This window comes from Mycteria americana, chromosome 5 (assembly GCF_035582795.1).
Source record: "Mycteria americana isolate JAX WOST 10 ecotype Jacksonville Zoo and Gardens chromosome 5, USCA_MyAme_1.0, whole genome shotgun sequence".
NCBI lineage: Eukaryota > Metazoa > Chordata > Aves > Ciconiiformes > Ciconiidae > Mycteria > Mycteria americana.
Genome location: NC_134369.1, coordinates 44619872 through 44634641, shown reverse-complemented (window position 1 = coordinate 44634641; position 14770 = coordinate 44619872). Strand labels below are relative to the sequence as shown.

The 14770-nt window shown below is 35.0% G+C and overlaps 1 protein-coding gene across 4 annotated transcripts in view; it reads right to left on the bottom strand.

Annotated features, from left to right (window-relative positions):
* Window positions 1-14770, bottom strand: part of NPAS3 (neuronal PAS domain protein 3) — a 629144-nt gene that overhangs the window by 302668 nt on the left and 311706 nt on the right. For all 4 annotated transcript variants that reach the window (XM_075503122.1, XM_075503124.1, XM_075503123.1 and 1 more), the window contains one exon: window positions 11899-11981. In XM_075503122.1, coding sequence (XP_075359237.1) covers window positions 11899-11981 — 83 coding nt within the window. The remainder of the gene's footprint in view (window positions 1-11898; window positions 11982-14770) is intronic.

The window sequence follows — 14770 nt, the reverse complement described above, 5'->3', positions numbered from 1 at the left end:
CATAGTTTTAGGAGCCTACAACTAGGTGTTCAATTGAAAATAACTATTTCTGTGTGCCAACTGCAACACATAAAAATGGCTACTTGCAAGAAATTAGACACATAAAAACATGGAAAATGACTTTCACTTTCAGGACTATAAGCTTGGGTTTATAATAAACAAAACCAAGTATTTTTTTGGTTTTTGATAGACCAATGCCACATTGTATCCTTGAAAATTTGAATTGTTTCCTACCTTCTAATATACATTTTGATAACTATTATTTATGTTTAGAATAATATCTAGGCCTTTTTCTTCAAAAGGAGGATCATATTCTGTCTTTGATTTTGCTTGACTACATAATTTGTAAAGGATGAAAAACCCATCTTGATCATTACTGTTTCAGACATGTAAACATAAAAATTAAAAAACCCCAAACCAATAACAACAACCAAACCAAACCAAACACCCCCCCCCAAACCCAAAAAGAGACACACCAAACTTAGCAAGACAGTCCTTCAATGAGATTATTTAAAGTCTGAACTTTTCATTCTCAGAGTTAGCAGAGGGGTTTTTATTTCCAGAATTGTCTGTTGACACAATACTTCATATAAATAAACCTGGAAATTCTAAACCACAACAGAAATACATTTTTGTGTAAAATATTGGTTGCTTTGAATACTGAAACACTGTGTACAGTCTTTCAATTTAAATCTCACCCATAAGTGACCTTCTTTGAGACTGTACAGAGAAAATCTGAGAGTCTCTACAGGTCCGTTACATATTAAGCCTCCACTCAAACTCTGGCTTAGTTTCATTAATTTTCAATAAAACTAACACTGCTTTTCATACTGTGGACTATGAAGCATTTGCTGATAGCCTGAAGAAAGCTGACCAGTCCCATACTGTTTGCGCCTCCTTCTTCCCACTTCCTAAACTACATACAGTAAGAGGAGGGGGGAAAAATAAAGAAAAAAACCCCTTTCATCTAATGTTATTTTTTTGAAAGCAAACAACAAAGTGGTTTTATCAATGGGCTAGGAGACAGCTTCTATAGCAAAGAAGGTGTCCTCCATAATGGTGATTGGGAGAAGCAATTCCTGTTCTCTCCTGTAGGCCTCTCTTGAAATGTGAGTAGGACTTCTGAACTCTAAAGACACACACACCTATCACAGATTTTTCTTCTCCTTAAAGTGTGCATTAAAGGCAGATAATCCACCACCACTGTGCTAGAAAAAACATGAATGAAGTCATAAAGATTTTAATCTTTATGTTGAGCAGAAGATACAATTGAAGGGAAGAACTGAATAACAAAAACTAAGTGCAAAGCAAGCCAATGATACACACTTTAAATCACTATCTATAACATGTAGCAAAGAATTTGCAATTCATTAAATCAAACCTGAATTCAATCAGACACTGTCAAAGAGGTATAGTCTTACAATAATGCAAAATGGTACATCTAAATAGTATTCTCCTTAAAATGGAAAAAATATGAAAGAAGAAAACAATCCATTGGCTAAGTGCCGGGCATAACTAATGAATAGAATTCAGCATCAATTTGCATCTTATGTGACCTTATTAAATGTCCCCCAAAGAAAATGTGACACAATGTAATTACACACAACTACCTCACTTCTGGAAATGTTATCATTTGTTTCCATATTCCCTTTTTTATTTTCTGTACAGGTAGAAATTCTAATACAGTGACATTTTAGCAGCAACTAATGGAAACAACCACTTTTAATCAACTTTTGAGATAATATACTTCAGAACAGAGAGTATGCTCTACAAGCCTGACTTATTTATTTCAACAATATTTGTACTCCCTTAAATGTTATGTGCTTTAAAGTCTGTGTAAAGGTGCTTGCACTTTCCAAGAAAAATCCAGGGGATACAGAACTGCATCTGGGGCTCCAGCAGTGGGGAAGGTTGAACACACAGCTTCCATGTCAATATTTAATTTTTATATTTATTTAGACCTCACAGTTGCAAAAAAAAAGTATGAAAAAGTGACTAGCATATAACTGATATGATGAAATAACTCAGAATTAAAAGCAGCCTTAAACAACAGCATGCACATGAATCTCAACTGTCCATGCTCCATTTAAGGGTTCTCTGTATGCAGACTCCAACCAGCTTTGCCAGACCCTTTGCCAGCTCCTGTGGAAAAAGAGGGTACATAGTGCTGCCCTTCGCTTCTATTGCAGAGGAGTACAAAGGATGTTTAAAGACTATTTCTAGTGCTTTTTGTTTTCCTAAGACCTGAAATGAGGAATATAGTCATCTTTGAAACTGTCATCAAGGTTTTCAAGAAAGTGAAGAAAAATATCACTGTTAACTTGCACAGCATGCCCATAAAATATACTTTTCCCCATTTTTATTTATTTATATAAAATCAACACCCTTTCCCTTTCTTGATGAATGCTGTGATTGAAAAAAAAGAAACAAGGCATTCTGAAACCAGGACACTCATTGTCCTCGCCTATATCTTTACAAACACCATAGAAGGTATAATTCCTTCTGGTGAACCCACACATTAGTTTATGCTGTCTATACTTTTCAAGCCACCTTACTTCAGAGTAAAATAGGGCTAAAGCCCAAATCATAGCTGAATGTAGACTCCATTAAATAGAGTTTTGTTGAGGTATCAGAAGAAAAATTGCTCCTTCAGCATCTACAGGCTGCAGAAAGTCCTCCATTTCTTTTAATGACCTATTCCCTCTGTTTGAGTCAATACAGCCCACTGGCTATGGAAATGACAACACTCAGCAGGTGACAACAAAATGGTCAACAAACAGTGCTGAGATATGTCATTTTCTTCAAATACTTTCTCAGGAATTAAATGACACACTACAGTATGCTGTGTCCTGCTTCAGATCAAATATTTCTTTATTAAATGAAACTGCATGCTTTTATATGTAGTTGCCATATAAAATACAGGTTTAAGTGTACCGCTTCAGGCTCCGATTGCAAAACAATTTGCTGTTTCCCACCCCTCCCCCAGTCTTCTTTTAGCATATAACCCCTTGGGCAGCAACTACTAGGATGCTGTACCTTTGCCATAACTCCAGATTGAAAGCCCTGCCCTTATGGAGTCAATGTGACACACTTCCTGTGACTGGGACAAATTGGAGTATGCAAATCAGCACCTTTTGAGTCTCCTGAACCCAGGAAATCCTCTTGCTACGTGTTCCAGCTAATGGACCCGAGATGTCCCTTGTAACAGTGCTGTCTGTGCAACTCCTTTAACCTTTTCTGATTGCGATCTAGCCTTTGTTCCTAGCCCTTTTTTGACACGTGCAGTGTATCAGGCTAACCCCTGCTATAATTTAAACCGGTGTAAAACCAGAGCCATATCATAGCATTCAGTGGCATTTACACGTTTAAAGTGCAAAAGAGCATCCAACAGTGACTAGAGGCCCACAACATTAACATTTCTATGAGAGAGGTTTTTCTGCGTCCTTTCAGCTTCAAATACTTATCATTACTCTGAATCACTTACACTAGTATGAAATGCACAACTAGATTTATAAAGTTCTAAATAAATTAACATCGGGTATAAGAGTTTACCCTTTTATCACAAGAGGATGATCTTCTGAGAAGACTATCAATCTACAAAGTACTTGAGGAGAGACTGGTGATCAACCCTGAACAGATTCCTATGTAGATTATATGTTTAGCTGCAGAAAGATGAAATAGCATCTATCCTTAAATCATAAAGAGGAAACTGCTACTGGAGATGCCTTATCCCTGGAAAGGCACACTGCAAAGCAAGATACTAATCTTTTCTTACCAGATTCCTATGGCTCTTTTCACAACATATCAGCATTTACACTGTTTTCCTGTCTTTAAATTGTGTTTGGGTGAGGTGTTTGAGCAGTTAATAACTGGACATTTCATGTCACCCCAAATTACTGTTTCCAAGTAGATTGTGTGTCTTTTTATCTTTTTCTCAACATAACACTTAGTATCCTGACATTCTCCTGCCTGGTTCAATTTTTTTTTAAGATTTTGTTCCTAATTTAATGTTCCTAAAATAATCCAGATTATTTTATTTGGTTCTGTCCACTTAGAAATTGGGGGTTTTTTAGAAGGTTGTACTCCCCTCTGTGTATATACTACCATCTCTTACATCATAAATCCATCATTTTTGTTCAGTTTATACTAAGGCATTACAGCATCCAATTTATTACTGTTATCTCACTGTTTCTGAATGACTAATTTGAACTTTATACAACTGTCAGCTTTTCTAGATAAAACATGGTTGCATACTGAATGCTTTTGGTTTTGGACAGAGATGTAGATTAAGTAAGTGTCTATTTTTCTCCCTTATTGTGTTCAATTTCTGGACTGCACTTTGGTGAGAGCAATTGGTGCTCCCTTTGGTTTTGTACCTGAATGCTCTGGATGCCACTTAATCTCCGGAAAAAAACTGATAAAAATAGGCTGTGCATGACAATGAGAAGGTTCAGATTCAAAATTTAAGTATACAAAGTAGACTACATGTGTGCCTTATAGAAATCATTCCCTCATAGAGGTTTATACGGTCTCCAAACCTTCAGTTCTGACTTGTTATGTACTCACTCTGTCTCGTTGCATTATGTACAGGTCTTCACTGCCAAGAGAAAGTTTAGGATCACGTTGTTGCATGGTTTGATCTGTAACAACTATTTCCTCTTAATTCTTCTCTTAACTTCCACTTTATTTTTGGCTACTGATGCATAACTTAACCTCTACTTCATCCCAAAAATCTTACTTTCAGACAGCACAGATCTATGCTCTCCAACATATCCTAAGTTTTGTCAGCTTTTTCACATTTTCCTCTTTTTGCCTGCCTTTGACACATGCTAACAGAGATCAGCTGGTAGTCTACCCTTTTAACCCAATACAGACTGCAAGAAGCTAAACGGTCTTCTTCGTCCTCACAAAGTGTACCACTGACATCATCATTAGCAACTGCCCTTCACAAATCTCCAAGCCAGTAGAAGTCTTTTCTGCTAACACCTTTTACAGCCTGGAAAAATCCTCCATCAGCACTACCATCTGCTGCTTCCCCACCTTTAGTCTCGTGTCACTATTTCTGTGTTGACTAGTGTTATACAGAGATAACCTCATTATGTAATACTCAGAGCGACTGAAAATAGCAAATGAAAATCTAAATCTTCTCCCTAATATTTTATAGCACTCCCAACACTTTCCTGTCTATTTTCCCACTTTTTTCATTTTCTTGTCAGATGGGGCTCCCTGTAATAATTCAAATTTTGGAAGAAACAAGACTTCTGCTCAGCTATAGCCTAGCCAGCAACAGAACTACCTCAAAACTTAATTTCAACTTGTACTTGTTTTTCTACTGCTTATATCTAATTGAAACACTCCAAAGTTTTACAATACTCAAACATTTGTTGGAGAAGACAGATTTTAGAAATATGTATTTTCTTGTTCAATTATGATTATCCCTTGTTCAATTATGATTAGCCATACTGTTTGGCTGATTTTAATTCCAAACAGTGTGCTTACAAGGCAAAGTATTAGTACTTGTTTTCACTACAGGAGAAACTTCTGTTTCTCCACGACACTGTTAATTGTGTGCAACTCTTGTACCTTCATCCACAATTGTTCATTACTGCAAAAATGTAAATAACTTTCTCTGTTCGCTAATCTCTACTTTGCCTTAACAAAAAAGATTCACAGGTTTTGCACAATCTGAACTGGTTGCATGCTGAACATGCATATTTACAATGTATGGAAAACCCTACCTGCATGCTCTCCAGCAAGACATTTTTAGAAAAAATCAATAGTGTCTTTGTCTTGTTACATTCTAATCTAGTTATTATAGGTAAATAGCAACATCTTCCAAACATGCCTAATATTGTAGTGAAAATGTATAGTGAATTCTTTCCACTTTTTGTCTATGCCAAGCTTAATAGAATACCATTGTCCTACAGAGTGCCAACAGTGTTTCAAAAATAATAACTGAAATGGAGGACAAGACCCATTTGGAAAACAGAGAAAAACTTCTGATATGAAAGTTTCCTTCAAATTGGATATTTGTTTCTACACCTTCTGTATTTGATAACACTCATTTATAAACTGGATGATAAAACTGCATTAACTTGAGGAGAATGTGGAAACATTTTCCCAATAACAACTTCAAATTTTTCTGGTTGAATATGGGAAAAAGCCTTTTGTTTTGTTTTGTAACTATTGAGACAATAAGAATATTTGTTAGCATTCAGTTGATCATTCATGTGACCATGAGTACTTCTGAGAGTATCACATGTATGATTCAATCTGTTATTTGCAGCTATTACACAGCTCAGAAACTGGGACAGGATCAGCTTCTACAACACAATTATAGACACAGCTTTCTTTTAGTTTAGGAGTGCAGGTGGATGGGGTAGTAGCTACCTCCAAACAGAAGACTAACTGTTAGAGTGCTCACTTGGAGTGAAGAGACTGTTATTAATTTTCCTTTTTCCTGAGGAAACTTAAGCTTATCTGACATGCTCCAGAAAATAACCTGGTGACCCAGATATAGTCTAAGCTACTCTATATGGTAGTGGCATCACCTGGAATGATTCACTAGAAACCAGAGATGTTGCATTCATCCTGCACATTTACCTCACAATTAATAAGGGACCCACTCTGAAGAACAGTAATATACTGTGTTGACATACAGGATATATTGGTACACTTTCATGTTACTCCCATTATTACAGTGCTGGATGCATTAATAAAATAAAAGTAATTTTAAAAAAAGAACATAAAACTATGAGAATGAAGGACATCTTTCAGTTGTTCACAATGCTAGCAATTCATCAGGCTTCTTATGTCCATAGGCTGTGGGTGGCTTGTTTGTTTGTTAACTTTAAATACAGAAAAGCTGAAATAACATCAATGGGTCAAATAACCTGCAGCTTCTCTATAGGATGGAGGTAAAGACACAATTAAATCTCCATGAAGTTCCATCCACAAGCTGAGGCTTCCAGTGGAGTGAAAAGGATGTGAAATACGTTTACAAAATATCAGATTGCCTTTCATTCATGGAAAGCCTGGGACCACTGCATGGAGTAATACCAAATTGCAGCATTTGAGCCATATACAGCTTCGGAGTAGTTCAAATTTCGCTCCCATTCTAGGACTACATTACATGATCAAGTCTGTGCTGATACAGAGGCTGCTAGGAAGTAAACAGGGGCTTACAGCCTTGTGCATACTACAGATGACTTTGCTGGGTCATCTTGGATACAACTGCACATCCACTACAGGTATCCTCTCTCAATTGTGAACCACTCCATCCAAGCTAAGTGGTTTGTATCTTGTGGCTCTTGACTCAATGATGATGAAGAATACAGCCTATAGGGTCAGAATGTTTGTGCTGAGACTGTCTTTTCTTTGATCTTAATAGGAACCTGATTTTTTTCCCTTCGTAATTGCAATATGAGATTCAACAAAGACCTTTGTTCATCACAAAATACTTTCTTAATGGGAGAAAAAGGTACAATATAAAGTAAAAGGGAAATGCGAGTCTCTCAAAATTTCCAAGATAATGTTCAACAAGACTTAGGAAAAGTTTCTAGGAATGTGGGTGGGCCCTTTTATGGCACAGATGGAGAATTCAGTGATTGTCATCCACTTGTAAATCACAGGTGCACAACAAAACTGGCTGTGGGACTGAATTGTTCATGAGATTGGGTGTTTGAGCTTTGGCATGTTTGGTATGTTTTTGTATGTTTGAGTTTTGGGTGGTTGGGTGTTTGAGCTTTTTTCCCTGTAGTTCAATTCTATCAATTCTATCAAAAGTATGTAATGGGCAATAACTTTAGGGACATAGCAGAAATGAAATGGGATCTTTCATCTACTTTGAATTTGGGTTTGGTTTGCGCTTTTTTGTTTTGTTTTGTTTTGTTTGTTTGGGGTTTTTTTGAAACATGGTAGAAATCTCCATCATAATGGTTATTCATGACAGTGCTTACCATTGACCAAGCCTACCAAAAAAAAAAAGAAAGAGAAAAAAAGAGACATCTTTCTTGCGTTGACACTTCAGTATCTCTCCGATTTAAGGATTTCTTCACACAAAATTACGTAGAGGTAGGACAGTATAGACAATTTAAGACAACTAGTGTCTAAGTTATTGTGTGCGGTAATATAATGTTATATGAAAGTGTTACAGTTTCTTAACAGTTGAATAGGCACTGCTGAAGCAAAGAATGCAATTATGAAAGTTATCACTCTTGTATGCAGGAATACAAAATGTGTACCACTCACTACAGTTCAGATACACAGTTCTATTATTATTACTAATACCATCTTTCTATCCTATTCTGACTTTAAAACTATTCCATTGTGTTTAATTCCAAATATTTATTCTTTAAGAAGGCACTGGTATTTTTAAAGGAAGAAATATGTATTTTTTAAAATAATACATTTTATTTGAAAATACTGTACATTTTACTTTTAATTGTTTTACAGTTCAAATTGTAAGGTGTGTTCTTTTTTGTTCAAGAATTTTAAAAGCAACTCATTTAAATATGCAAAATTATCTTGAGTTGTTCATACGTGAACTTAAAAGCCATGCAACACAGGAAAATTAAGTAATTATGCCTCCAAGTTATTTACTGCAATTAAGCTCATTTATCATATGCAAATTAGTGCAAACTGGTCTCATTAGTTACTAAATTACTCAATATGAGCTGAACAATGTAGCACTCCAGTTTGTAATGAAAAATCCCTGTAGAGGCAAGCAGTATCAATTAAGCTAATTTGCATATGCAAATATATTCACTAACTTTCCCTTTTCTCTATATTTAGTTCTACATTTCCTGATCATTTCTGATTATATGAAGAATATGGGGTTACTGACCCTTTTCCACACCTTCTCAATAGCAATGAAGTTACAGAAAAAATCCAGGGGCCCTGAAAAAAATATAAACTTCTTCCTAATGTTTACAACCAGTTTCAGCCAAATTTTTGAATAGCAGGTACCATAAGTAATATTTTTTTACTGGATTTATGTAATAAATATAAAACATATATACAGAAATATAAAACTGAAGATGTCTTTACTGAAGTCTATTCTCATAGACTTCACTAACATCACTTTTCAGAAGAAGAATGTAGAAGATAATTTGCCAAATCAAAAATCTTGTCAAAAATTAATTAAAGTATTGCCATTATCTATTTTTCTCCTCTATTACAAGCATTTCTACTTTTCATCATTCAGGTGATTTCACTTGGAAAACATTTAAAAGATCTTTTCCCCAGATGTGAATATTCTGATATAATAGCATTTGGACATTCCTGTTGTGTGGTGTCTTTTTTTCCACAAGCAGACAGTGGATAGTGTCTTTGGCTTCAGACCTACTGTGGGAATCTCTTCAGCATGATATACAGCAATTGGCTGTGGCTTGGAAATTTTTTGAGATGACCAACTGACACCACTTGCTTATAGAATCAAGATGTAAAATATCACAAGATGACCCTCCAGTTCTGTTTTTACATCACTATAAATAAACTATCTCCACTTTTTTTAAACATACTGTATTATGCTTCTCATGTGTCTGTCAATAAATTTTGAAGTATCAAAATATTAGAAGGATTAGAGAGGCTCCTTAATTTCTGAGCTTACACTTAACCCAGTCTTCAAAATATTAATAGCAAAAGGGATTAAACAAACTAATAATTCAACTTCCTCACATAGCAGACTCTGAAATCAAACACAGGCATTCCCAAGGTATAATCAAGGTTGTTTACTTCACTTGCAAACAATACTTATCACAATACTGCTTTGAAAATAATTTCTAGGAGCAGCAGACTAAATGAGAAATTGTTAGAACTGTATCCCACCACAGATTCTGTCTGATTGTTGTTTTAAAAATAATTTTGTCTTCTGGAGATTATCTTTATACCTATAAGACCACAAGGCAGTACTCTGAAGTTCGTTCAGATCTGTTAAAAGTGGTGGATTTGAATGCATGACCTAGACTTTCCTTCCAAGTGTTGATTACTCTGCTAAAATAAGACAAGATTTTAACATATCATGATAAACTTGCCACCATTATTAATTCATTTTGTCCTTTATTCATCATCAACAGTCTATTGTCTTTTAAATGTCAGAGCGGAACTTTCTATTATCAATTGAGAGATTAATGAGAGTAATGTGGTAAAAGCACCACCCTCTCTGAAAAGGCCACACCTCAACAGATATTCAATACGATGCTGATGGTAATTTTGACTGAAAATCCTCAGTTACAGGTACAAGTGCAATACAATTTTTTCACTGGTACTATGATAAAGTTATATCCTGAAAACACCTTAATTTATCACATATAAGTACAAAAAATAAAAAAAGGGGAATCAAGCTTAAATAAGTAATACAATCCTAATTGTTTTAATATGCAATAAGTGAAAAACTCAAATGTCAAGTAGTTTTCAAAGTTGCCATCCTAGGTTTTTTCATTTTCATTCATAAAGAGTCATACCTAATGTATGTCATACCTACGAGTACCTAATACTTAAGGAGTGTATATAGATCAGGCTTAATGAGGTTTTATCTAGATATTTGTTATAATACATATTGTAAAAAACATACCTTTAGTATATACAGTACATGTTTACATACTCAAAACAACACATTGACAAATTACGTAAACTGAAATATCACAAAACTGCTATTTATTCATTTTTTCTGCACTCATGAGACAGCATAACAGTGTTTCTGTCTAATATGCTGTAGATACTGTAGCTACTGGTGTAGATATCTTTGATACTGTAACTATAACACAAATATTTGCTTACACAATCAAAAACTTGACCTAGACCTCTGTCAAGGGTGTACAACTCAGTAAATCACTTCATTCATGATTTTTGTTCCAATGAGAAATTCTTTCTACTAGTTAATTTCATGTTTTCCTAAAATTATCTTTGTTGCTATTCTGCATTTAGTTACTTTATAAAGATGTGAAATATCTGACATTATCCATAGTGCTTTTGAATGCCACAGCTGAGTTAGTACAGAGAGATAGCTCTCAATCATTTCAAATTAAGTGGAATATTTCTCATGATAATATCCTAATTTACCTCTTTCGTACCTCTCAAAAGATAATACACCAAGCAATATATTTGCATTGAGAAGCTGTGTACATTGCTAAATAAGAGCAGTTATTCAGTGCCGCGCTTAGAAAAGACTACATGGTTTTTATTTCTGTAGTGCTAGGTTTTTGCCTTGCTGACAAAACACATCACATTTTGTTCTTAACTGCTTCTGCTCCACGTTTGATTACTGCAACCTAGGAAAGGTTGTAGTAACCCTGACAAAACAAAGCATGCATAAGAATGTTTCCATCAGGTCATTGTTTTTCAGTTTAATCTTCCTGGAATATAACAACTTGTACAGTGTGACTAAATTCTTTGACAAATACCAGATTAGTTTTTATCTCATAGCTAAGGAGACCCTAAGAGGCATGCTGCTGTTCATTTTTTTTTTCTGTGCAGATTGTTGCAAATTTGTGATATATAATTCTGACAACTGGGATATCAGGGCGGAAAGCAGTGCTCATAAACCACAGCAGGGGAAAAAAAACCCTAAATCTATACGTGACACATAAGGCAAATCAAATCACCAACACAAAATACTGTTTTGTGTACACATACACACAAATACATAAAGGCATTCTGTGAGTAAACACCTAATGCACAGTCTAAACAACAAAATATTGTGATTCATCTAAATAATACTTGCCCTCCCTCTCATTAACATTCTCCCAATCAAGGGCTTTCTAAAAAGAAGGAAATATAAGCTTTAAAAAAAAAAAAAATCTCATTAATATAAGTGTTGACAACAATACTATTCAAATTATTGGCAGAAATATGACTAGCTAGTTATTTTGATTTTTCTTGGAAAAGCCATTTTTTTACCTGTAAAATATGACTTCCCAAATGTGATTCAAATACTTCAATGGCAAGGGCACTGGGACTTCTCCTGCGCTGGGCACCTATAACTGAATAAAAAACAGTTATGTTGCAAGGTCTGCACATTCATTTCTAATACACCCCTGATCATACCATTTGACATCAACTATTTAAATATGTTTTGCATTTCATACACCAGTGTTAATTTCAAATTTGCCTTGCATATAGTAAATAAAATTGGTATGTAATTTTCACTGACTCAAATTTGAAGGATAAAAGAATCGTTTTTTTAAAAAAATCTATTTAAATGTCCAAGAACTCTGGAAATGAATCATTTATTCAAATATATCCCAAGTCCCTGTAGAAGGTTTTTTTAACATGCTGATGACAGCATGCAGAATTTAGTGAAAAACACTATAGAAAAAGGGGCTACACATAATGTAAATGTTTTGAAATGTGGGGATAAGAACTAAATATTACTCAGGAATTAGGAAGATATGAGAGATTTATCTGAACATGTTGTTTATCTTATTTGAAACTGAAATGAGGTAAACACAACATTAAAAAGTCAACATTTGCAAACACTTCTGAGATATCAAAGTTATTGCTAACCATAGGGAAGTATTGTAGTAACCCAGATATCCATGTTAGATGCTGGAATAGGTACTTGAAAATTCAGCTTCTACATTTAAATTATATAGTTTAAAAGTACAAAGTGAGTAATAGGCAGTTATGTTTCAAATGCAGCAGTGACTACAAAAAAGGGTGAGAAATCATAAAACTAATATTTCATTAAACTCTCTATGCCAGGAGCACAAAGCCAGCAATCGAGTCTGAGTATAACCAAACGTAGGCATCTACTGCAAGCTGAGGTTTCTTCTTAGGTCTAGGCTGTCTTTGCCACATGACCAGAGAAAGCTAGAGCATGGAGAAGAGGGCACAGGGCTGTAGGAACCTTCCCTTCCTTTCCTGTCTTAGTGCCAAAGCCAGGCATATCCATAGCAGAGAGAAGAGGTGAAGTTCATTCTGCACCCTTTTAAAGTGTGTACAAAAACATTCACACCCGAAGACCCTGATGGCCTAATAGCTCTGGAACCATCACAGCACAAGTGTATCTTTACATATTGCTCTCTCTACAACGCACGATAAGAAAAATAAAATACCAAGGATCCACTAAAACAAGCAGAATGGATGACTGCCATTACTGAACAGGCTAATTTAACACCAATGAAAACAAAATACAGAGCAACAATTCCGTAGTCTTCTATGATACTGGCTGCCAAACATGATATCAGTAAGAAAAGATAAATGCCAAGTAATGATAGTCATATTGACCTAAAAATGTAATATCATTCCTTATTAATGCTTCATGTAATTTCCTTTCAGGAAATTCTAAGCTATTTATACTGGGCAAACAGGTGGCTTCATTGCTAATAGATTCAGGCAATAGCTCATAATTACAAACGGTGACTGCTGTAGAGCCAGTATTTTCTAAGTCCTTCTCTTTTCTCTGAAGGTATTCAAGGACATAGATGCTAACAACTTAAGACAAAAGCCTTCTTCAAGACTTCTGCTTTACACTGCAACTAAAGTTGGTAATAGACCAACTGCTGTACTTTTTTTTTATTCTAACTTCAGTTAGTACACTGACTGACCAGACATGTCAGCATAATATTATTCTTTTAGAAGTTTTAGGTACTTAGTCAGTCTTTTATTTTTTCTATATCAGCCTTCTGATTCTAAATTATTTTACTTCTCTTTGCATTGTCTCATCTTTTCTATAGCTGTAGTGATGCCTACTATAAACAGCAATGCTTATTTCATGAAAAAAAATAAGAGCATATTAAATTTTCTAGCAACTTAGACTCCTTTAACTTTCCTTTTTGCAGACTTAAAGATGATCCTTCTTTGTCCTTACTCTGCCTCCAGATACATTATCAAATGTTTGCTTAAACTGGAGTTGTACCTGTATTTCTGAGAGAAACTTTAGCTTTAGTTGTGGGACTAAACAAAATATATAGCACTGTAAAGACTATCTGTATTCCCATTATGATTGCTATCAGTTAGCACTGTGCTTTGTATGGTCATTTCATTTATAATCTACCAGAAACAAAAAGGAAATTCACAGTTTTGGCCTGGTAGGCATTGCTTCAAAGTAGTCTCCATAAGAGCACTGCAAAAAGCAAAAAACCCCCCAAAACCACAAAACCTCCCCGAAACCCTTTAGGTCCTTTCATTCTTCCATCGAGACTGTGTTATATTTTCCACACACTGTCTGAACACATCACCATTTGGAACTTGCCTTCTGATTAATTTTCTCTTTCCTGCCCCATATCCTTCCTTTACAATCCCCTAGCATTTTAAAGTGTATCCATTACATATTGAATATTGCTTCCAGTTCTATGATGTTAATTGTTAATTGCTGATTTTTTAGCATGTGAGTGTCATGACTTGAATAACGTGCATGAAGACAGTGCAACACTTTTTAAAACAGCATCTTTAAATGTAAATGATATTTACAGGTAAGTCATCAGTTTGTCATACTTGCAACACTCTCAGTTCTATAGCTCAAATGAAAACACTTCAAGGTCAGTTAGTTAACTAGAAAACATGAGAGGGCCAGATTTTAGCTTTAAAATTTGTCAATTAAATCCCCTATCAATGCCTGCATCCTAGTGGCTGGTATACACATAGACAAATATGTTGTAGTACTTTCATGCCACTCAGTTCATTGACATTTTTATAGCAGTAGAACTCTTTGATTTATGTGTCTTGTACTTACTCAGGTGATGTGGGGTTGTAATGACAGTTCCTAATTTTACAGCCAGCATAAATAGGTTACACAGAAAACCATTATGCTTCTGGTAGCCATACTGCA